The sequence below is a fragment of the Strix uralensis genome, chromosome Z (assembly GCF_047716275.1).
Source record: "Strix uralensis isolate ZFMK-TIS-50842 chromosome Z, bStrUra1, whole genome shotgun sequence".
NCBI classification, from domain to species: Eukaryota; Metazoa; Chordata; class Aves; order Strigiformes; family Strigidae; genus Strix; species Strix uralensis.
Genome location: NC_134012.1, coordinates 9194749 through 9219257, shown reverse-complemented (window position 1 = coordinate 9219257; position 24509 = coordinate 9194749). Strand labels below are relative to the sequence as shown.

General features: G+C 43.2%; 1 protein-coding gene across 1 annotated transcript; it reads right to left on the bottom strand.

Moving 5' to 3' along the window:
- Positions 1-2601: 2601 nt before the first annotated feature.
- On the bottom strand, positions 2602-17679 carry LOC141938210 (RNA polymerase II elongation factor ELL2-like). Its single transcript, XM_074856880.1, has 10 exons — positions 17627-17679; positions 17280-17443; positions 14396-14655; positions 11549-11673; positions 11319-11406; positions 9743-10301; positions 7368-7434; positions 3805-3976; positions 2851-2895; positions 2602-2712 (listed from the first exon to the last, which is right to left on the bottom strand). Exons 1-10 carry the CDS (start codon positions 17677-17679, stop codon positions 2602-2604), a joined length of 1644 nt encoding a protein of 547 aa, XP_074712981.1.
- Between the last annotated feature and the right edge of the window lie 6830 nt (positions 17680-24509).

Below are 24509 nucleotides of genomic sequence, written 5' to 3'. Positions count from 1 at the left end.
TAGGGAGTAAAACACATTTTAACAATATCCATGTGGGCTAAGTCACCTCACACTAAAATAAATAATGGGTGATAAAGCACAAGGTGTTCAGTGTGACCATTCACAAATAGCCTATTCAATGTCGTGCTTTACAAAACACTGAGTTTCCCATTCTTCCTGTTGCTGATTTTATAGATCTTGTCACTATGAGCTAGATTCTCAGCTGGTGAAAACCTGCATATGTAATCAAACTCGCACAGTTTAATTGTAGCCACCTCAAGTACCTCTATAGCGCTGTGAAGACAGTAACTTTTTAAGTAGCAAGGCGTCTGCCAGTAGTGAATGCCACTAATGCAATGCATGAAAACTTAGTTTGCAAGCAGTATTGCTCGAGAAGGATGATTCCTCCCTCCCTGCTTCATGCAAAAGGGAAGGATGTGAGGTGAATACAGTCTCCTAAAATTTCTCAAGGAGCTGCATGGGTAGTTAGACACACAATGACTCTTTTATTTAAGACAACTTGGCTTTAATAGGAGGTATTAAGGCCTTCGATTAAGGCCTTTACAGTAGCTTGTCCGGTCTGATGGTGGTCTGCGGCGCGGGACCTCTGAAGTAGCGCTAACCTCCAGCGGCAACACGTACACGGCCTCTAAACCAGAAGATGCGCGCGATGGCAAAAGGGGACGGGGGGTAAATCAGTTAGCTGCACCGGGTCTCAGTTCTACAGTGACAGCACTGCGGGTGATCGCCAGCCGTCGAGACGGTTGTAGCAGCGCGGCTTGTCCCGTCCTGGCGGTTAACGTCAGACCCGGGCACACAGTTTAGGTAAAAAGCCAACAACTGCCAAACTGGGTCCCAACATCAGGATCTTCCCACCGTTTTAATCTGAGCAGCAGCTCTGTCTCTAGGTTGAAAGCTGGGCCCCCAGCGCGCGGGCAGCAGAACTGCAGTGAAATTAACAGCCCCTGCGTGCGCAGGCTGGGGACCGAATGCAGTTGTTAAACCCAGATGAACTCGGTTCTTAACAGGGAGCAAGACATCTGCCCTTCATTTCGCCACTTGAAATGCGGAGGGAAAACAGCTGTGCTAATCCAAGGGACCCAGAGTCAGCCTGGTCTCCCGTCGGTAACACCACTATCGCTGGCAGGCAGCAGAAAGGGATGCGCCTTCCTCGCTATGCCGTCTTCACAAACACGTATCGTCTCTGAACGCAGAAATTTAAGGCAAAAATTCCATCGCTCCCATTTACCTGAATGCATGTTTTCTGGCAGTCAGACATTTTCTGGTTTACAGTGATAATACAACAGTTTTTTCTGTCTATCAGCAATACTACCAAAACTTTGGCAAAAGGTCCAAAATCAGATTTGTAAACATAATGCTTCCCTCTTCAATTGGCAATGCGTTGAAAACACAAACACAGTAAGACACACAAAGATTTTGCTCAGTTTTGACCAAATAACCTGCGTTTTCACCTGATAAAGTAAGCAATGGCTTGCATCAAAATAAACAAAAAAACTTCATGAAATGAAAGCTTGTGCTGTTTGGTGATCACATCATTTTATAGTTAAATACATCTCCTCTTTGTTGTCTTCTTGGCACCCAGGACAAAAATCTTTAAATACCTATTTCATGCAGGCAATAGCTTCTTTGCATATCTCTCTTCAAAAAATACTTTAAGTAGTATATAAATAGGTAACCTACATGTCTAATTCCATAATCTTGCCCCCAAACTATATACCTGTTTCATTTTGGTAAAGTATCAATTTCCCCAGTATTATTAAAGCTGACAAATGACCGAAATGGAAATGCTCCCACCTTCCAGAACACAAGTAGCAATTCTGTAGGAAAAAGCCTACAGCAACACTCGTCAGTTGTTTTAACCTGAGCGTTTGGCCTACTTAGAGTAGCAGCTTGGTTTTTTTCCCCATCGCACACGCTCACACCCACACGTTCTCGCACACACGCGGTACAAGCACACGCTTCCAGACACCGATAGGCCACGTAGTGCTTCCCAGGTGCTTCGGCAAAGCGGGAAGCAGTGCAGCTCATGATTTAACTACACTAAATATACACAACCAAACACCTTAAGGCAACCAGCCACTGCAACGGGGAGTTTAAATTGCAGGGGCGAGTTTCTTTTGTCACAAAATGCCCTGTATACTGCACATCTACGTGCCTCTTTAACCCTCCAAAACAATGTGATTTTTTTGTTTTCTGCTAATTTCTAAACCTTCTACCATTTAAGGCAAAGAGTTTGCATTAACAAGAAAGGTCAGAAAACAGCCTTACATCTATCCATCAGCATTTCAGTTTGCTACAACTTTTTCTTAATATGCGCACAACGTCATAGTAAAGGTACTGGCTCCCCAGTTATCTACTGCTAAAACTAATTCAATGGACAAACAAAAATCTTGAAGAAAAGAAGGGACCAGAAAAAGCAGCTTTAAATACACATGTAAGCAACATCAACAACAATAAAAGTAGTTAATTCTGCTAATACGGAAACTTCTGTAACAAAAAAGTTCAATGCTACCTTTTAGAATCTTAGAGAAACTAATCTTAAGTTTTAAATAAATAAGCTTCTGTCCATTCACGTGTCCTGGTCGAGGCAGGAGACTAGTGCTATAACTCTTGTTGCTGTTTGTCAAATTCCCCTACTAGTTTCTTAATGTGAGACAGCTTGCTGTGGAGATACTGGCATCTACACTTCTTTTCAAAGTAGCTGGGGCTAGACTGTAAAGATAAGATAAAAAGAAAATCATGGCATGAAAACGTTTCTGCAGAGTTGAATATTTCATGTCCTTTGCTTAAAAATACCCTTGAGCCAGGCTCAGTGATTACTACCTCCCACAAATCTGGTGTTACACATACCTCTTTTAACTTTCGGTACTCTTCGAAGACTTCCTCACAAAGCATCTTCAAGGAAAAAACAAACAAACAAACAAACAAACATGAAGACAACATGAAGAACATTTCACTACTACCAGAAAATGCAAAAATAACCTCCCATCCCCCCACATCACCCCAAATCTGCAATTAAACGTGTAAATAGGCAACAAAAGGGGCATGTGTTTGACGATTCCCTTTGACAAGTCGCTCACGCTGCTGTCTGTTCGCAGACAGCTCAGACAGGTGGAGTTTGAGGGCTGAACAACTTTTTGCAGGGTTTTTTCAAGCTTCAAAAATCCGGGCTAGCCCACACAGGGTCTGAGGATGTATGCCCATTCTAAAAGGTTTCCCTTTGTCTAGTTGAGCAGTACCATAATAAAATACTCCTTCTGCTCACAAATACACTTGCAATCTGACCAAAAACTAAAAAAACGCCAGCCAAGACTCCTCAGCGTGCACACAGAATTAAAGAATTCTGGTACTGAACATGAGGAATTTGTATGTCCAAATCAGAGAAGTCTGCATGGAAGGCCAGAGTATCAGTTTTTTAACACCCTTCTCTGCTAGAATCATAGCTAGCATCAGGAAGATGGGTAACCTGTGGCTGCAGGTTTAGTTAAGTGTATAAAACCATGGGAAACAGAGGGTCGGGAAAGCTTTGGCATTACAGCTGCTGGTTTCCACGCGCTACCAATCTTCTCCCCGGTCTGTGTAACAGCACCGCAGCACCCCCACGCCTCGACAGCGAGGCATGAGCCAGTCTGGCAATTCCAGCCCTGCGACCGGTTACTCAGTCTCAGATGTTCGTTTTAAAACCACGTCCATATAATTTAACAGATATATATACTGAAAGGTCTGCCTGTGCTGAAAATGTGGGCTTTTGGAAGGGATAAGAGGGAGATGAAACACAATCCTCACAGTTTTATCCTTCTTTACCTTATATTCTTTGGAACCTGGAGAAAGCATGTGCCGTTGTGCATCAAGACTCCTGAATTTCTGGCTGATACTCTCCATCTGAGCATACAAGTTCCTGTATTCATCATACTCTGCACAGAAGTCATTCTTGTAACGCTGGCGTTGCTCGTATGAGACTATGGCTGTGTATTTTCTGGCGCAAAAATAAGCACACATGCAATTTCACACCAAGGACATAATGAATATCAAGCACAGACACCCAAGCTTTAAGTCAGTTAACTACGTGACTGACTGCTTCTACAAGTAAGCACACGTGCTCCAAGGGAAAGCGTTTAGGTAATGACAGAAATCTACCATATTTCTGTGAGAGCTGTTTGCTAATATTTTACTTCTTAGAGTGTCATTCACAAGGTGCACAAGGAAGGCGTAGCATACTTAGAAAACATAAGCAATCATTCACATATAGAAGGATCAATAAATGCATCAGCTTCAGAGAGAGAAGAGAAACTGCTAGATTATAATCTCTTTCTATGAAGGGAGAAGTTAATTAGATTATATTTACTTTTGAAAATTCATTTCCATTACATTTTTGGAAGGGACTACATTTACAGTGTTGGATGCAGTCAGATAGGCACCAATGTAGCCAAAAACCTAACAGCCAAGCATAGTTAATGATAACATTTTATTATTTTAGGGAACACCAGTTCCATTGCTGTCCATTCAACTAAGGCACTTGCAATACAGCAACACAAACAAACTGCAGAGAGGTCTGAAACAAAAAGAAAACCCATCACATCACCTCCTAAGGAGGGAAAAACCCTTAAATGCTTAAAGCCACTGAAGCGGTTGAAAGTTTCTTCATTCCCCTCTCCCTCAAATCACCAGGAGCAGATTTAACAAGGTCATTATGCAAATCCAAGATGAAGCGGGAATGCGAGTAATAGATAGGACTTCCCACCGCTGTCACACCAGTGCTTCTGGTCCTCCTAGCCTAAAGACCCTGTTCTCTTTGGGTGACGCAGGCACCTCCACACGGGGACAAATCCTTCAAACCACCTTTAGATTAATTTTAATGAGCAGTAAAACTTTAACAACTTGAAAGTCTGCACCAATGCAGATGACAACTTTGCTCAGTGATGTATCCCAGGCCAGAGGCACCTGGTTAGAGTGCTGGATGGTTTTTAAAAGAAAACTACAGGTGCCCCCCAGCATTTTGGGAAGGACCTGTGAAGCTTGTGCACAGTTACATCCCACAGCAGGAGTTGAGCACAGGAGTAGAGCCCAGCAGAGCACTCGCAATGTAGGCGTGCGCAGAGGCAAGAAATGGGGATAGAAGTGGGGAGAAAGGTGAATCTGTTTGGTTTGTCTAGCTCTTCCTTAAGCTTTGCCTAAAAAGCTTGAGTTCCTTTACTCTCAGCATCTTTCTTTAGACTAAGATGGAAAGTATCTTTATGCTAAAGCTGTGATTATACTCATGAATTATAGAGCACTTAGACAGGAAGAGAAATTGAAATAAACTACCAAAGTCCTTTAAACTGGATCAAATTGTAGGTGCTCTCAGGTTTCAATCTTTCTGTAGTGATCAGTCTGAAACAGCACACCCTAATTTTTTTCCAGGACACTGTGGCCAGTAGATTATCTGTGAGATTGCTCCAGATGTTGCTCCTTTCACAGGGAAGTCTTTGTTAAGGTTTTTAATCCCAGTCAGAACTAAACCAACTTCATGAAACCTTGCATGAAGGTTTCTTTGGGGTTTTTGGGTTTTGGTTGGTTGGTTGGTTGGTCTTTTGGTGGTGGTGGTTTTGTGTTGGTTTTTTTTTTAAACTTTTAACAGTGGCTATTGGCATCTGACTTTAATACTAGATTACATCAAATAACCTTTCTCCTCAGTATCCCTGCCCTCAGCTGAATGGGAAGCAGACAGCGGGGAGCTGGATCGCTTCATTGGCACCCAGCAGAGGCCGAGAATTAAACATCGGTTTGAGTTCTCAGCCTAACACGTGAAGCACTAAACTGCTTCCCTGCAGGGCCAGACTTATTTCAGTCTTTCCGTGGAGCATCACTTAACAGAGTAAGTGAGACGCACAGCGCTGCCATGCCGTCTGCTTCAGCACAGGCAGAAGATGCTCCGAAGTTCAAGCGCTAGGCGGAGGCCTGACCTCCCTTGCTGATGTTACTCCTCTGACAGAAGCTGCTGAACTTGGCAATTCGCAGCGTTTTAACACACTTCTCCCTCTCTCCTGCACCGCAGACACGACCATGGGCTCAGCGCCGCTGCTGCGGCTGGGCAATTGCGCTGCTAGGAAGTGTCGGGCTCGTCCTGGCTTTACCTGTCGGGGTGCTCGTTCCAACTCTGAGCACCGAAGGCCCCTCAAAACCTTCTCAAACTCATCCTTCCAACCGAGGAAAGAGCTTTAGACTGCTCCCCACTGTGCCCATCCTCCCCCAAAAAAGCGCATTTTATTAGAAATTCAGGTGGCGCTGACCACGTTATTCCACAATTATTCCGCTGCGGCCTCCTTCAACTTTCGCATTTTTAAAAAAAGGCCACCAGTAAAACAGTGGGGGAAAAGCCCAGACACTGGGCATTTGCAGAAGCTATTTCCCTGTTTTGCAACGGTAAAGACAAATCCTCCTCCTAGGAAAGTTTTGATACTGTCAAAAACTATTTAGGCAACCAAATGATTCTGGTATTAGAGGTATTTCATTTTAAAGCAAGTTCTTTAACACTTGTCACGGATGAAAAGCTTTTTTATAGAGGAGGTAAATTTCAGCTTTTTGGAAATGTCAATCTGATGTTTGACAACTTGTTCAGGAGCCAAAAGTAAACTCACCAGGAAGCCCTTCTGTAGTTTTACAGACTGCAACATGGCAGTCACTGTAGGTATGTTACCTTTCACATGCAAGTTTAATGTATTTTTATCTTGCTTTGTAGTCAAAATTAAGCAGGTAAAAGTTAAAATCTGAACTGAGGTTCTCCTGTTTTCTCTAGCTCCTTGGTCTGCATTTCTGCGGTGAAATTGGATATTTTGCTGCAGCTTCAAGTTAGCCAGTGACCATTTTACATCAAAGCTTTAGAAATAACTTTGACGGTTAACTCCCGTTAGCTCACATATAGGCTTTGTAACTCTGGACTTTAAAGTCTGCTACCTTCCCTCCCCACTTTCCACCTTAGAATGCACTAAGCAGTGAAAGTGCAGGACAGGTGTTCAAATTTATGGATTCTAGCATTCAGCTTTCCTCCTGGTTTGCCTTGCCTCTAAAAAGAAAACAGCGCAGGTTCATGTTCCTTTCTCATGGTGTTCTTGAAGAAGAATGAAATTAAATGTTTTACGTCTTCTTCTAAAGGGTATTAAAAATACTTTTTATGGCTTCTTTTCGCACCGCAATAATTAAGGGACACCCTCAGACTGTAAAACTTGCAGGTAGTTGAATGAGGCAGCTGGGTAACTTGAAGGAACTTGTCATTATTCTAAAACTACATTTTGGTCAATTCTCAATTTTGTAGCTAAACGAGAGTTTTTATAGGTGATTTTTCATCTGCTTCAATGAGTGGCAAGAAAGCTAATTGTTATTTTACTCACGTGAAGTAGTCTGGTGGTTGGCTTGCTGAAGGAGAACCTGTGGAGGCAGTGCAAGTTTCTTCAACTCCTACAGAAAAGCAGAATTTTGACACTTGCGGTAAGCAGATTTTTAATATAGCCAAACAATACCAGCTTAATGGGCTTGAAAAAGTCCTTTAGAGTTTTATTCTCACAGTAAATTACTTGGAATAAGCTCTGTAAGTTAATAATAGGGCTCACATGACCTTCTCCATAGTAGGCAGTACCGGGCTTTAGAAAGAGGGCACGGCTACTTTATTCTACAGGTTCTGCGCTACCGCAGTATTAACCCAAGGTCAGCTTTTCTTATTTGAAGACACGATGTGGCGTCTGCACAGCCGTTCAAATTATGCAGCAACAGATGTGGCTGCACAAAAGACAACAGCTTGAGATGTATCTGTATCTATGTAGATATAGCTGTATCTCAACGTCCAGGTTCCAGCAAGAAATAGAGCAGAAAGCTGAAGTTCTTTTCATGCCATGTTTTTATCCCTCCTTCCCTGCCAATTACAGATATCCAAGGTCAGATTTAATTTCAGCACTCTAAGCAGGAAAGTCAGGAGCATTGTATATAGGTTCCCGGCATTCAGGCTTCAATGACCTGCAACAAAGACTTGCTCCTCAATAACGTGGCAAAACTGGCTTTGAAAGTTATTTGCACTTGTAAATTGCTCTTTTGCTCTTTTAAACGGCATTATGAGAGCACGGTACACTTAATCTCTAGTCCCTCTTTTTAAAGGAATATTTCAGGAGCCTCCTGACTTTTTGATAAATAAGAAAAATAGCGGCCATAAGGAAAAGTTAGCTGGAACACGGAGGAACACTCAAGATCTTGGTAATCTCTCTCTGCTTTTCATCGGGGGTCTTGCAGTTAAAAAACACACAGTCCTATATATTCTTTGTTTGCTTCCACTGCCACTGCTTAAACACAGTATTTCTGCTAAAGCTCAACTGTTCTTGCAATCTCTAAGCTCTCCGAGCTTTAGGTCATGGGGAAAAAAGAACTATCATGTGATGTTCTACTCTATTCTTTTACTTTTAGTATTAAAATTATTACGCAGTACAGCAGGAGTAGAAAAAGTGGTGTAAAAATGGGAACAACATTTGAGAGAAATGCAAACAGCAATATTAACGGTCGCGGTATGTACAATACAACTTAGGTGAACAGTTTCACTGCGAGCGCTTCATTTCCAAAAATTCAGGTGTGTTTGTTGACATGGCTCAGTGTAAGCACCAACTTGAAATGCAGTGCAGATTTTTCCTTCCCTAGCTGTTCAGAATTTCGTTACTGGCATCTGCAGAAAGACCCTCACCTGTATATAAATTCATAAATATCTCAAAGCACAAATATTTGCAAAGAAATCCCAAGCCACGTGGGCACTGTGTAGTATGTCCAGGGTAAAAGTGAGAAGAGCATCTCAAAGCACCCTTGTCTACAAGCACAACAGCACTTCAGAGAGGCACCCTGCCTAGTCCAAACACGCCTCTGGGCTGTGATAGGAAAGGGCTAAACCTGACTTCTCATTTGCACGTCAAACCTCTGAAATTGGACAACACACAGACTTAACAAAGGAACTGAACTCTGCCCTACTCTCTGTGTGTGTGTGTCAAGAAATCAAGTATTCTCCGAGGGCTGCTGTTTATCTTTTCAATACCATTTTCAGTGCACACCGTTTGTACATCTTTGGAAGTAATAAATTCTGCAGATAGAGAGGAGCTCACAGCACAGTTCAGACCAAAACTCCAGCAAACCTCATGCCAGTTTATGCAGCTTTTAGGCTCTCCATGAAAAGGCAGAGGCTGATGAACCTTGCATTGTGATACGCGATGAAATACATTTAAGTCTGATCTATGTGTTTCAGTAAGCCAGCATGCCATAAACCAGTGACAGGTTTTATCTGCAGCTCGCAGACCTTAAAACTGGCTCATGGAAGAAGCAGAGTAAGTTCAGTGAACTGTCAGTTTACTGGAAATTAAGGAAAAACGAAACTCCATTCCTTGTGTTTTTCTAGTTCCTAGCTCTTCCTTTTAACCAGTTTCTGCCCTACAGCAATCCATTTCAGATTTCTTTCTAACGATTTTTGTACTACAGAGGGAGAACTCTTAAAAATGAACCAAATTCTAGATAAGCTTCCAGCAGAACAGCTTCTGCTTTTTGATGTTGTTCTGTTTGAACTAACATTTACAAGGTAATACAACAGCGGAAAACCAATATGGATTCTTCATGACCATAGAGTAGGGATAATGGCAAAGCCAAGTGAAAAAATAGACCATTTGTGTTTCCAGTCCCTCGTTTTACAGGTCTCTTTGCACCACGGTTACCCATACAGGAGTTAGGAAAAGCAGCGTATTAATACCTTCACCCGAATCCAAACAGGAGGATGTACTCAGCTCGGCAGTTTCTTCTTTTCTGAGGTTTTTCTCCTCCATGCTCACACTCACAGTGTGCTGCATCTTGCCTTCATGCTTCTCCTTACGCTCTTTTACCTTCTCGGGCAGTTGGTGAAGCTTCTTGCCTGTGGACTTAGGAGGCTTCACCTGCACCCCGGCAGGCTCTGGGATCCCCAAAGAACTCCAAGAGGTGTATTTTTGTTGCTGGTCCTCACAGGCCTTAGTGCTATTAGGACTGAAGCTGTCCATGGGCAGGTTTTGTGTCCCCTGCCCCTCAGGGGTGCTGGGGGAGGTGGAGCTGGCAGGTTTTGGCAGGTTGGAAGCGTGAAGGCGCGCCCCAGGCAGCGGGTGAGGAGCGGGAATGGAGGTGGTCGTGGGGCGGGGAGACGGCGGAGGGGCGGCAGCGGCTTTCTCCCTGAAGGCAGACAAGCGCTCTCTGAGCGGGGACGGGATTCCACTGCCCAGGCGAGAGATCCTCTTCTTTTTGTTCAGAGGACCGATGAAAGAGGAATCCAAGACCCTTTTCTGTGATAATAAAGAAAAAAACCCGTAAAAACCAGCAGAACTAAGTTTTGCTCCCGTTCTGGAAAAGGAACAGTTCTGAACTGGCAATTGTTGAAAACACATCTTTCTTCTCCAAAACTAGCTGTCAAGCGAGGAAGTACTGCAGCTACATACATGGTTTCTTTCATCCTTGGTTTCTAATTTTATGATTAACAAGTCGTTCTTCAAACCTACAGCTAAAAGGCTTTGGGAGAAAGACACTCTCTTCAGCAGCTCTAGCAAAGGCTTCACCAAAACGAGGAGGTCAGGTTGGTACCGTTTAGGCACCGATTTCCGTTCGGACACACCAGGCGAAGAGTCAGCTTTTGCTGGCACACAGCCACGCGATGTCCTAAAGCGGCCCCGAGAAGCACGCAGCGGCATGCTTCTCAGAGCGTGTGATGTGCAAAGCCGATAAGAACGGGTAAACCCCCCAGTTTTGCTGCAGTTGTTGTCCCAGCTGCTCTCCAGCTGGTTCACATCCTCTCCTCTAGCAAGCGCACGCTGCTCACGTCGATGTACAAGCGGCAGCTTGGGCCGGGAGCCCCAGGCACGGCTCTGTGCCACCCTGTTGGAATAAATCTGGGTTCTGTGGGTAGGGAGGCAGGTGGGAAGAGGTCCCTGGGACCTGCACCATTTCATGCTCTGAAAGAAAGTTAGGGAAACACAGAGGTGTGCCCTCCCTCCTCTGTGTAAATGTAAATAGCTCAGTGGTGAAAGGCTTTCTGTGCTTCCCATCTTATCTTAAGTATTTTAATAAACATTCTGAAATACAGAACACTAAATGTAGCAGCCCTTAAAGCTACGTGACTAAGTTTTTTTGCAGTCCTTGACAGTGCAACCGCCTTTAAAAGGAAGAAACGTCCAATCAAAGAGAAATGCTTCAGTTTTTCATGTGTTTAAGACAATATTAGTGCTTCACATCACAACTTTTACATCAGTGTAAAGTGTGATAAATCTTAATACACTGTAAATAATGATAAAAAAAGTACAAAATACCTGAGCATTTGATGGGCCATCTTTACTGGGAGTTACAGGAGATCCCGAATGACTGGTGCTGGGGGCATCCTCAGATGAATTTAATTTTCTGTAAGCATGACCCAACATTTCAGGTTACAAGGCAAAAAATGTCTATGTCATAGCTCTTTCATTATAGGGAAGACAGACATTCATTTCCCAGAACAAGTTTTTTAAATGGCAATTTTCCTTCCCCTAGAGACTGAACTTACCTAGAAAGTATTAACTCCAATGACTGTTTATCGATTTCATTGTATCCAGGCCAATCTTTTTGAATGTCTTTAAACAGATGATCCTTCAGACTGTAAGAATTATCCTTTGTATTCAGGCTGGCTACCTATAGGCAGACATTTAAGAAAATAAATGTTCGTGATACCTAAATGCACACTGCAGAAATAAGATTGGTACTGCAAAGTAAAATAAAAGTTGAAAACAGAATCACACACCAGTTTTCCAGGTTTTTTAGATGTGAAGATCCAAGTAGCTCTCATGTAACGAGCACCAATTTTTAAAAATGTGGTCAACTTGGGATGTAGAAATTTGAAGGTAAGAAAATCCCAAACTGCTGCAAACCTCTCTCTGCACCAGGGGTCTGTAATACAGCACTGGGAATCAAGGCAAACTATGCCAAAACTTTAAATATTCACTGCATGAAATATGCTGAGAGGCCTGTTTTGTGGGGGTTTTTGTTTGCCTTTTTTTGTTTGGGGCTTTTTGTTGTTTTGTTTTGTTTTGTTTTAAGAACTGAAGAACACTATCTCCACATACAAATTCAGATTTGTTCAACTTCAGGAGGACACCTGCTGTTCTTTGGTTGTACACAGCTATACGGCAATGGCAGAGCACAGACTGTGCTTGGAACAACGCCTGTTTTCCATCATCACATTAATGAACGCGCTGTGTCGTCATTTGTCTTGAGAAACAGAACTGCTTTTCTTTCTCAAGTGCCTGAGCCACAAGAAACTGTATCTGTCTACTGAACAGTTGTACCTGATAACCTAACTAGCGCTAGACAAGTACTTCTGGTACAAAGATGAATTCTTCATCTATCCCATTAGTTTTAAGCCATATCAAAGTTTTACCAACTGGGAAAAAAGTAACTGTACTCATGTCTAACGATATTTTAGTGCTGAAATGTTTAAGGGGAGGTGTGCAGGCCAGATGTGCTCTGCCTTCTGCAGACGCAGGGTTCAGTATTGTCACGAGAGGCTTGTGTGCACGCCTCGCTCTATACCTTTGAAAATAAAATGGGCTTATAGCTTCCTTAAGAAAAATGCAAAGTATACTCAAAAGGTTAAAATGAGCTAAAAAGCCCTTGAGATCATTGACACCTAAAGTGCTGGTTTAGACTTCATCACCTGACACCTGTTCAGAGTTTCAGGGAAAACCCCCAAAACTATCTCTCTTTGCCTGACACAAAATGTGGAATAACTACTCATCAACACACCACCACCACTTTTCAGCTCAGCCTATTTTTTTTTCCTCTAAAACATGGTAAATACTGCAAATTCATGCCTGTGTCCACGTCTGTCTGTCCCCATCTAAAAAAACAATTAAAAGTAACAAAGATACCCTTAAACAGTAATTCGCTTGTTAAAAACAACTAAAGCTGTATTCTAAGAGAAGCAAATCTGTGCATATCAGATCTTAGCAAGTTCAGGCTGCTGATTTTAGATTTGTACAAAAAAAACCCTCATTACAGAGCTAAGAAAAACATGAGCAAGGCTTCTCAGGGTGTAGCGTTGCTAACACGACCATTTCTGATGCAAACCAGTACCTTGAGGTACTGGTTCCTTGAGGTTCACACCACATACAGGAAACAGACTCCAGGAAAGTCTCCTTAAACATTGCCAAGCATAATGGGACAAGAGGAAGTTTTTGCACCTTTCACGCTCTAGGGAGCTGAGCTTTTAGAATTTTATAACCAACTTAAAATATAGATTGACTACTTCAATTTGTATGTAAGAACATGGCTGTCATTAAATTGTGTCTGTCTTCGGGGTGGAAAAAAAACAACTACCATCGCACTGGGGAAACAAAACAATAACACTTAACATATTCAAGGAATGAGGTTTTAGAATTCAGTGTAGGATCAACCAAAGCTGTATAAATGTTGAATTTTGCTCACTTTAAGAGGTTCCCAAACACTTTTTTCCTAGACAAGTAGGAAATATTCCTACTTCACACATTAATACGTGCCTAATTCAGCCACAGTCGGTGGGTACAGGGAGTGTTTGAAAAGTAAGGGAGGAGCCACTGCATCTTACGGTACTTTAAGAAGCCTTTTCTGAACTGTTTTTGTAGCAAATTAATAAGTGACGCTCTTGAACACGCAGCTTAAAAGTTTCACCTACACAACGTTATAGACTTACCAATAATTTTGAGGGATGCGATAAAGAAATACAGGTGGAACTTAAAGGAGCACTGGAAAAGCTACTGAATAAAAAAAAGTTTCAAGGAAGGTAAAGACACAGTCCACATGATAGCAAAGAAATAATACGCTCAAAATCGGACCACCACCTTTAGCATTTACGATTTCGCTGGAACACCCTTCCCTTGGTTGCAACTCCGACAGATCCCAAGGGAAGTCGAGTACCACTTACAGGCCACCAGCCACGTTCAAACGAAGTACTAACCTATGCGATTGCAGTTACCAAATTTCTCTTCACATAAACTCGTCACAAAAACCATGAAGTACTATGACAAACTATTTCACACAATTGAGAGAACGCACAGTCAACTTCTCTCAACTAAGCAGTCCAAGTAAAAGAGAGAGGGAAAAAATAAGACATTAGGAGAAACAAAGCTAGAAATAGTTAATATTGCCTGGCATTCTAGCAAAACAAAACCACTCGCCAAGAATTTTTTCATCTGTCTTTCCTTTCCTCACACTGACTTGCAGTTTGGGGCATCTGCATGAAGTTTATTGAAAAACTTCAACAAGAAGCATTAAGTTGTTTACTATTTTCTGATTTAAACACTGAAGTGACACAGCTCAAAATTATTTTGAAAAGAATAGCAGGAAGGAAAAATTTCTGGCACAAACTCTATGATCTCACCTGATGAAGGATCATTCCAAGGCAATTCTTGTCCTTTTGGTAGACACCATCTTTCCGCAAGCGAGTGAGTAACTCTGGTTTCTTGTAATTCTTCAGTGCCAACAAATGAATCACCCTATCCCTGTACGGCCGCCGACAAACCACATTCTGTGTGCAAGTCCTCCCTATTATGTTTGCAGGGTTCATGGGCGTTGATCTCTTCCTCACAGGCACAGGATCTGGAATTTTTTGTGGCGCTTTTCTGACCTGTGCTTTTCTTCCTGAAATAAGGGTAAAAAGAAAAAAAAAGAGAATGATGTGGGAGATTGGCAGAAGACAAGAAAGTTGTTTTAAAGACTTTACCAAGCCAGATAAACTCTAAAAATGACTTAAGTTAGCATTTCAAGATCTATAAGAATACAGGTAGCAAAGCTGCATCGAGCTGGGCATTAACAAAGAAATATTCAGTATTAAAACAACTGGGGAGTGATACCGGTAGGAGGGCTTTACTGATTATTTATATACATGGTGCTTTTATTATTTTTCCAGTTTATAAGCTCAAGCACTGAATACTCAAAATCGGGCATTTTTTTCAGGAGAGTACTCCCAAGTGTGATGCAAAGGTCTTCCATATAACTAAAGGATCCCCCGTTAATGCCTAGGGAGAACAAGTCTATACAATTAATCACATCACTGCTTAAAGAAACTACCAACACTTGGTGTTGATCACTTTTGAGCTACCATAACTTACACCACATTTTAAGCTGAAATGTTCCCCTCTTGTTAAATAACCCCAGGTTTGTCAGCAACAGTACACCCAAAATTTAACAGTTCTTGGGATCAAGGCCGGAGAAGTTTTAAAACATGGCCTGCACAGCATTTTGGATCAAACTCTACAAAAAGATGTGTTTCTCAACTGGAGGAACAATGCAAGTGTGCGCAAGCAACGCATCCAGAATTTAAAAACAACACTACCCGAGCTGAATCTCAGCTTTCCAGAAAAAGACCTGAGCTCCTTGCTCTGCTATCAGGCAGGAAAAAAAAAAAAAAAAAAAAAAAAATTATCAGAATGTTATAGAAAATCATTGTAGTAAAACCTGTTTGCAATCCAACAGAGGATGTGACACAAAGCAGCTATTTTTTTGAAACCAACAGCTCACGTTTGGTACATGAGGGACACTTAATGAGTATTGGTGAGAAAATCTGGAGCTTGCTCTCTCCATCAGACACACAGAGACTGAGCTGTGCTTAGGTACTGCTTGTCCTCAGGAGTAGCAGGAATTTGTTTCGGTTTTGCAGTGGAGGCCAAACCTTTATAACCTTGGCACCCTGCATGTTCCCTGGACTTTGCCCTTCTGGTTTTCAAGAAGAAACCTAATCATGCAAATGCACACAGTTCCATTTTTTGAACAGTGTGAACTTAGCAGTTTTAAATTGAATGCATTACAAACATCGGGACACGTTAATTTCTGTGTAGATACACACCCCGCCCCCCCCGGCACAGCTGATGGTGTAACCAGCATTCAAACAAAACACCCCCTAAAGTCATGTCTCTGAATCCCTTAAAAAGAATAATGGAGAACATAACCAAGCATTAACATGATTAACAACCGCAGTTCCTGATTTGTACTGCACGAAGCACGCTGCAGAGTCACCCCCGTGACCTACCAGCAACAAGACCTGTCCTACCTGAGCCTCCTCAACGCCAGTCTGAAACAAAAGTGCCCCCAAATATCCTAACTGTCCTACTGTCAATCTTCAGACCCCATTTATTTAATGTTAAATATTCGCTTAAGATCTATTTAAACCACCAACAGGAATCATGCAGATCATTCACATGTAAAATAGAACTTCCCCAAGGAGAAGTTTTGAAATACATGAAAGTGGCTCCTCTCACGCTTGGGTTAAAGAGCAGTTTAGACAATACAGGGGAAGCAGTCCCCACTCCATGTCCCTGTATCAACCCGTGCTGAGCTGCCTTAGTGTCAAGACCACACACACTTAGTGTTGTATCTCCAAAAAGCTGTGACAAAGCTGGCTTCAAATGCCCTGCTGAGGCAGAGCAAGCGTTGTACCATCGCTGCCAGGGATGTCCGTGCTGGCGGACGACTGCGGCCGCAGCCAAGTGAGAGCCTGTTTTACGTAATGAAGATGGATGTACCTGGTTCAGCTCGCTGCTGCGGGCAGGACCGCCGCTGCCCGTACCACTGAGTGCCTAGAAAGGGGATGCTCACCTTGCACCTCTCTGCAGCCAGCTCCAGGCTCCTCAGGAAAACGGTACTCAGAGCAGTTTAATAACAAACAATACCACCTAAATGCTTTCTGTTTTGTGGAAAATGATGAAATCCATGTTCCCATGCCAGCACTGCCTTACTTTAACTTTTTTTTTTTTTTTGAAAACCAACCATGGTCTTGTGGTAGCAGTTGCTTACTGATGGCCAAGACATAAATAAAATTTAATCAGCATTAGCAAGTGTGGAAAGCAAAGTTTTTCCTATAAAGCCTATGAACTTGTATATGAGACTTCCTCAATGTGAATTTTTTTAGATTACAAATTCAGGCTAATGACCTAGCACAGTATTTAGGTCCTCAAAAGTGCTGTCACAAAAACAAAACGTTACGTACTGAACCAGAGAATTTCAGGGCATGGGCTGGTAAAATCCCTCACCTCAGTGGTCAAAATTTCAACCAGTCAAGCGATATGGGAACGAGGAACGACTGGCAGGCTTTCTCGGGGGGAAAAAGGGCTAATGTCTGAATGCAGCACGAGCAGACTGTAACATGAGAGCAAGCTACCTACATCAGAGATCTCTGAACACACCGACTTTCCCAAGAATCCTGAAAAAATGAATTACTGAGTTTAAAAACATACAGGCATCTAGTAAAAAATGAAACACCGCCATACCTAAAAATGGCCCATCAGGTTTAATAACCTTTGCACTTCCATTGCGCAGCTCCTCTTCTGGCTGGGTCATGCACGCTTTGGTCGTCAGATAGGAATCACTTGTGGCACGTACTGTAATTTTATTCTGTATAAGTCCCAGGCAACTGAGTTGAGAGGCTCCAGAACTATAAAAACATTGGAAAAGGTTGAGCCCAAGCGCTAGTTCACGTTTAGAAGCATGGTTGTATCAGGAACTTTTAAACCTGTCTTAACAGGTGAAGAAAAATCTTTTTTCCGGTCCTGACAGCTAGCTAGGGCGTAAATCTATTCCAAATTGTCTCTGCATGTCCAAATGGTATCAGTTTTACCTGTCGGTGTGCTGTGCTTGAGAGGCAGGCTGCCCGCAGCGTTGGTGGCTCATTGTTGTAATGACTGTTGCCAGGACAACTCGGGCAGTTACACCGGCCCTGTGACGTCAGGTAGGCCCCGCCCCAGAGGCCTTCCACCAGCCGCCCGGCTCTCAGGTGGGCACATCTCTCCTCCCCTCCACCTGAGATCGTTTAAACTGGCCTAACTGTCACTGCTCTTAACGAGTACACTGTGTGGCACCCGCCATTGCAATGGCTCTGAACAGAGAGAGGATACTGGCTTTAGCTCACCCGAAAACACTTTAGCCACCCTCAAACTCCCCATCAAGCCTCCAAGAAGGGTCAAGAATCTCGTGTCTCAATTTACCACGTCATTTCTGAAAGTCGAAGCTGGACCAAGGCCCTGACCAACATTTCAAGATGATCCAGCTACAGTTTTGTCCATAGCCTAGAGCTAGGTATTGATCCCTTGTTCCGAAATCCCTGCATTTGCAACAGAAATAAAGGTCCTTCTTGCCATCTAAAGCACAGCTTTTATCCGTTGCCTCTTTCCTTTCACCACAGGAACAGTCGAGCACTGACTGAGATGATGTGTAATCCCTCTCCTCAGGCTGGGCATTTTCAAAATCCAAGACAGTTTTGAAGCCAGACCTGACTGGAGCACAAAATTAGACTAGACACCCTGCAGAGGTCCTTTCTGGTTTTATTTTCTTTTAAATGACTCTGTGTGTAACACCACACAAGTCTTGCATTAACTTTGCAGGCACTTTGCACAAACTGAGAGCTGGCTACAATGGACCTCACGAACGCTAGTCTGAATTAGATTTTGAAGAAGATTCTTAAACCCACATTAAAACTACCTAGACATGCTATCTGGAATTATTCAGAGCTAAAGCAGCTTAAATTTAATCTTACTTAAAAAACACAGTTTAATTTAACTGAAGGTGCTCCTTCCTAAAGGAGAGAGTGTCATCAGAGATGCTGGGGAGGGGCAAGCCAGGAGCGGAGGCAGGACCTCTCAGCCCTGGCATGCACTCCTGCCGCTTGCTTTCTGCCAGCTGTGGCAGCTGTCTGGCCCCTTTCAGATACAGTTTAACAAAAAAAAAAAAAAACCACAAAAAAACCAAAAGCCCACACTGCCCCAGGCTTGCCCAGGTCTGCCACTAAACCATCCGGCTTTTTGCCAATCCCATCAGTTAAATGAGTTCACTGAAAGGTTGTATTGTAGTAGAAGAGACCTAGCGCAAGGGGACAAAGAGGAGGATGGGGATGGTGAGAGGTCTCCTGTTAGGCAAAGAGCTATTAAATCAGCTCATTCGCTTATTGCTCCCAAAACCCACTATCTAGAGAAATCTCTGTTCTGAAATTGAGGGCAGAAGCCCGCCTGTGACTGAGAACCTGAACAGCGTCCACGTGCCTGTTTGCTATCAGCTTCCCAGATCAGTGCATAAACTCTGCCTGTGATAGCCCAGTTAATCAAATGGGAGAAATAGTTATTCAACACCACTGGACCACATTGATACGACGCTGAACGTAATCTTCTAGAAGCTGAAGCAAACTTAATGCAAAAGCAGGGCATTTTCTTGCCTTTTCGGGAGATGTTAACACTGTTCACTTTGACTCAGAGAACCAGGACAAGGTGCTGCTGTATTACATTTGGGTTCTGAAACACCATGGTCACGCAGTTATGGATAAGGTCACCGATTTATGTTCTCTTCTAATATCTTGGCAGTGTTATTTCTAGCTGTTCTCTACTTGCCTTACCTGAGCCCATCAGCTAAAGGACTCTGCTATTCTGCCATGTGGGAGTGGGGTACAGCCTTCAGCGTCTAGGAACTAGTGAGGTGATAGCAGAGGGTGTTGAGGCCTTTGTTGCTTTTCCACTGTGTAAGCACTATGCTGCGTATTTGTTGCAGCCATGTGCAAATCACCACTGGCCTTTCCTCTTCACTTGTTTTTGCCCATATCACGATCTTCTCTGACCTTAGAAGAGGAGCCTCCTTTGATTCCACCAGCAGCCGTCAGACACAGCGACAGTATCTTGGGGACGTTCACTGCTCTGGAAGTGCAGACAGCACCTTAGATGCTTGATAGCTGAGCGCAAGCAAAGGGTCTGCGTAGCAAGGTCTGTGTGTGCTGGCGTTTGGAGAAGCAGCTGGCGTATGGATCGCAGGTTTCCTCAATTTCTTGGGGTTTCACTCGAAGGGGAAAGCGAAGGTGGTGAGTTTGAGAGTCCCTCTGAAGTGTCGGCATCTCCTATAGACAGCCGAGATATTTTGGTTCTGTAAAGATTTGATTTGAACGCTGGTTTCTCCAGAGGTATTACACACATAAAATTCTCTGCCACTGCAGTTTACCATTAAGGTGATTCCTTTCGGGGAAGAAAGTTGAGTGGAAAGTGCACTTGTTCTAGAGAAACAATCTTGAGTTAGAAGAACAGTGATCTCTGCTAGCTAACAGCTGAAGAAGGAAAACAGCTTCTGTGGTAGGTGTTGGTTCAGAAAGTCTCTTGGGTCAGAAAGAGCTGCCAGGAGGGTATTGCCCAAAGTCAGTGGGATATGCCTCCTGAAGTAGTTCTTTTTTTGTCTTTACAATACTACCTTCGTTTTATAGGTAATATTTATTTTACAGGAAGTGCTGAAGAGGTGTAACTTGTTAATGTTTAAAAAGGGTTTTCTCTGACCTGAATGGAAGTTTCTACAGATGAATGTGTTGTATCTTTGTTTATGAATAGCTGTAAATAGAGAGCAGAAACACTTGTTTTTCTCTTGATAGAGGAAGAGAATTAACCTGTTTAATCTTTGCATTGTTCTTTAGTTATATTTTGGGTGGGGGTGGGGACCCAAGCCCTTGGACAGCTGATGTTGTGTAGCACTGGTATTTGTTCTAGATGCATTATGGCTCGAACATGGCTCTGAGACTGGTTGTGGGCATTAAAGCCTGATCCTAATACCCCCGATGCACTGTCTCTTATCATGCTGAGGAGTCTTTGTCATTCATTCATTCATTCATTTCATGCAAAGATCGCATCTAGTTCTGATTGCTTGCAGGGAAGCTCTAAAGAGAGGAATGGATACCGATAATTGCTGAAACACCTCAGGTCTGTGTGAGAACTGGGAGAAATGCTCATATCCATCAGCTTTGTAGTAAGCCCTTGCTGAAGTATTTTCTCGCCTTTTTACATGATAGCATGATGTTCAACTTCATGCGGAAACTTAACATCTGTCAAAAAATAGTCACTTTGAATTGTAAACTTGAGCCCACAGCAGGGAACTCTCAGCTGGCCAGCTTCATCGAGCTGGTCTCCAGTGCTTGAGGAGGCAGAGGCTCACGCCTTCAGCTGGCAAGGCTCTGGGGAGGTTGTGTCGGTGTGCTTGTTTTTAACCCGTTCTTGACAGGGCCCATTGTTTGAAGGGAAACAAAAGATAACATTAATAATAAATAATTCTGTTAGAATGTAAAACACAAGTAAGTTATGTTGATCCTTTTAATAATTGCTCCGTTGCTGGCAGTGTGGCTAGGCAGTGCATCCAGACATGGATAACCACTGTTGTCTGGGTGGAGATGTGCTCTTGCGGAGACCTGCTGTCTCCTGGAGCTGACCAAGGACAATGCTGTTTGTTCTGCTGCTGTTTGTTCTCAGTCACTGTTTTCCCACAGTCTGTGTGTTCCCATAGTCCTTACACTGAAATGAGGAAGGAGAAATTGAAAAAATGTTCAGTTACAACTGCTGGGGGGAAGTGGAGGGAAGAATGGTGGTCTTCGTGTGCCTGTAAATTTACCCATAAGTGCGTAAGTGCCCATAAGTTGCCCATAAGTCCCCATAAGTGCAAGTATGCTTTTTGTTAAACTACTGCTTCCTTCCCTTGAGGGATGACCAGCAGGTTCTTAATGTTTCTGGGGACTGTTGCGTAATGTATAGGGATAACGACACTGAATACGCTCTACAGTCTGGACAAATACAATTTGTTGCAGTGATCCTAGAAAGCAATGGGTACTGTTAAGCAGAACTTTTTGTTCATGAATCATCTTCTTAACGCTTGACTTAGGTTTTGGTGATTGGTATACTGTATCTGTGTCACTTGAGCGTGATGCTGCTGAAATGCAGATTCTTGTCTAAACTTTAGGCTCCAGAGGCTTACGCAGGGCTTTCTAGTGGGCATGAGATCTTTCTACATGTGCCATGCTGTATGAAGTGGGCTCTGCTGTGACGCTCTACGTTCTCTCACCTGACTTCTTTTGCACGTGGTCCTCCTGGCTGTGCCGTGTATTTCGAGGTCGCCTGCCTGAGCAGCACGGTAAGAGAAGAGCTCAGCTCTGAAGCGCAGGGCTGCGATCTTCTAGCAGCAAAACTGCACTGATCTTGCTGCTGTGAGAATTGTCCTCGATGTGGCGTCCGCATGTGTGTAACAGTATCTCTGAATTGTCTGCTTTTGCTTTAGGGTTTCTTTCGATGCCCACAATTTCTTGAGGCAAAAGCCAGGAAGTAAAATTAATTTTTTGAGGCATAAATAATGTGATTAGGCGTTTAGATGTTTCTGTGGTATGTGATCTGCACCCCTTGGTGGTCTGTTACTCTGCAGCTCAGCGACTTGTTGTTTATTTGTAGTCACGTAGAACTCTTTTGTATTATTCACTAAGCAAGAGACTAACGTGTAGACTGCCCCACCTCTTTCCTGGGACTGTAACTTTATAGATGGATTCTTTTTTTAAAATTATATGAGAATTCATTCCATTTCTCCTTTTATGTACCCCATCAATGAAGCACACAGGAAGATAAAAGTATTAATTGCCTTCAACAACTTAGATGGAGAATAAATAGGTTTTCATATTGCTAGTTTCATACTGTACATACTGTACTGTAATGATCAGCCCTCGAGTGCCCCCCAGTGTGAAGTGTGGAACTTGAAAAAGATTAGAAAAGAAATCTCGGTGCTGTTCAGCCTCTACGTCCAGCTGTGCAGCTTTCCCAAAAGCATACAGTAGACTTTCAGCCTAGTGAGTATTTCTTGACTGAGAGCAGATAAAAGCCTCCAGTCTCCTGGGAGAGGACAGAGCACAGAAAATGCTGGCTGCAGAGTCACTAGTGGATTCCCTTTAATGCTGGCCTGACACCTGTGAGAATCTTTAAAGTAGCGATAGGGAGAATCTAATTCCAGTGAAGCAGAGTTCGTTCTTGGTAAAGGGATTTCCTGCAACCAGTTCACTGCAACTGTAGAAACCCCTACCTTTTCTAATCTTTGATGGAAAGGGAGAACAGACTTTTCTGAGTTCATGGTAAATCCCAGAGCTGATAGTGAATGCTGAACACATTGAACGCAGGAGGAGAGAGACTCTTTGGAACTTGTTTCCAGGAAAGCATTCTCTAAAGCAGAGTAACATCCTCACTAAGCCACTTAATAACGAAAGCGGTGGTCAGAGGAGTGCGGCGGTGAATGTCCTTGGGGGTGGGAGGAAAAAGGCTGAAGCAATGTAAGTTAAGTTCCTGAATCTTTTGTAAAGTGATTATTGTCTCTGATCACAGCCCTCTCTTAGGAAATTGGAAACAAAATCAAGTGTACTTCTTTTGCACTGCCAAAAGAAGAAAACAAAACTTTTGGTAATACTAAACAGGAGTGGAAACGGTACAGAACGACTGTTCTGTAGGCAGCTAAAACTGTGGCTAATACGACAAAGATGAAAGGCTACTTTAGAACTAGAGCTTTACTGTAAAAGACAAGTGTTGGGTGAAAGTCACTAGGAAAGCGAGCACGCTACTTAAATTTGAACAGGATTTGATACGGAGCCAGGTTCAGACTGAAGTGGTACACGTTGGCCCTGAACTAGTTCTTCAAGCTCTGCTGGAAAACTTGTTGCTCTTCTTTTTGCTTTTCCTTCCCATTTGACAACAGCTAAGATGGAGCAACAGGAAAGATTTCTTTGAAGGTGCTTTTGTTTTTTGATGTAAGGAGATCTTTGTTTATTTTGGAACGCTCCCTCCGTGGAGGGGTAACATGCAATGTGCTTCACACTGTTTGTGAAGGAATTTAGGGAGTAAAACACATTTTAACAATATCCATGTGGGCTAAGTCACCTCACACTAAAATAAATAATGGGTGATAAAGCACAAGGTGTTCAGTGTGACCATTCACAAATAGCCTATTCAATGTCGTGCTTTACAAAACACTGAGTTTCCCATTCTTCCTGTTGCTGATTTTATAGATCTTGTCACTATGAGCTAGATTCTCAGCTGGTGAAAACCTGCATATGTAATCAAACTCGCACAGTTTAATTGTAGCCACCTCAAGTACCTCTATAGCGCTGTGAAGACAGTAACTTTTTAAGTAGCAAGGCGTCTGCCAGTAGTGAATGCCACTAATGCAATGCATGAAAACTTAGTTTGCAAGCAGTATTGCTCGAGAAGGATGATTCCTCCCTCCCTGCTTCATGCAAAAGGGAAGGATGTGAGGTGAATACAGTCTCCTAAAATTTCTCAAGGAGCTGCATGGGTAGTTAGACACACAATGACTCTTTTATTTAAGACAACTTGGCTTTAATAGGAGGTATTAAGGCCTTCGATTAAGGCCTTTACAGTAGCTTGTCCGGTCTGATGGTGGTCTGCAGCGCGGGACCTCTGAAGTAGCGCTAACCTCCAGCGGCAACACGTACACGGCCTCTAAACCAGAAGATGCGCGCGATGGCAAAAGGGGACGGGGGGGAAATCAGTTAGCTGCACCGGGTCTCAGTTCTACAGTGACAGCACTGCGGGTGATCGCCAGCCGTCGAGACGGTTGTAGCAGCGCGGCTTGTCCCGTCCTGGCGGTTAACGTCAGACCCGGGAACACAGTTTAGGTAAAAAGCCAACAACTGCCAAACTGGGTCCCAACATCAGGATCTTCCCACC

Bases quoted from the DNA above. Each gene is read 5' to 3' on its own strand.
- LOC141938210 (XM_074856880.1), bottom strand. From the start codon at position 17,679: ATGAGCCACCAACGCTGCGGGCAGCCTGCCTCTCAAGCACAGCACACC. The intron at 11,407-11,548 runs GTAAGTTCAGTC...TCATGCTTACAG, and splicing joins TTGGAGTTAATACTTTCTAG to AAAATTAAATTCATCTGAGG. The intron at 2,896-3,804 runs GTAAAGAAGGAT...TTTTCCTTGAAG, and splicing joins CAGGTTCCAAAGAATATAAG to ATGCTTTGTGAGGAAGTCTT.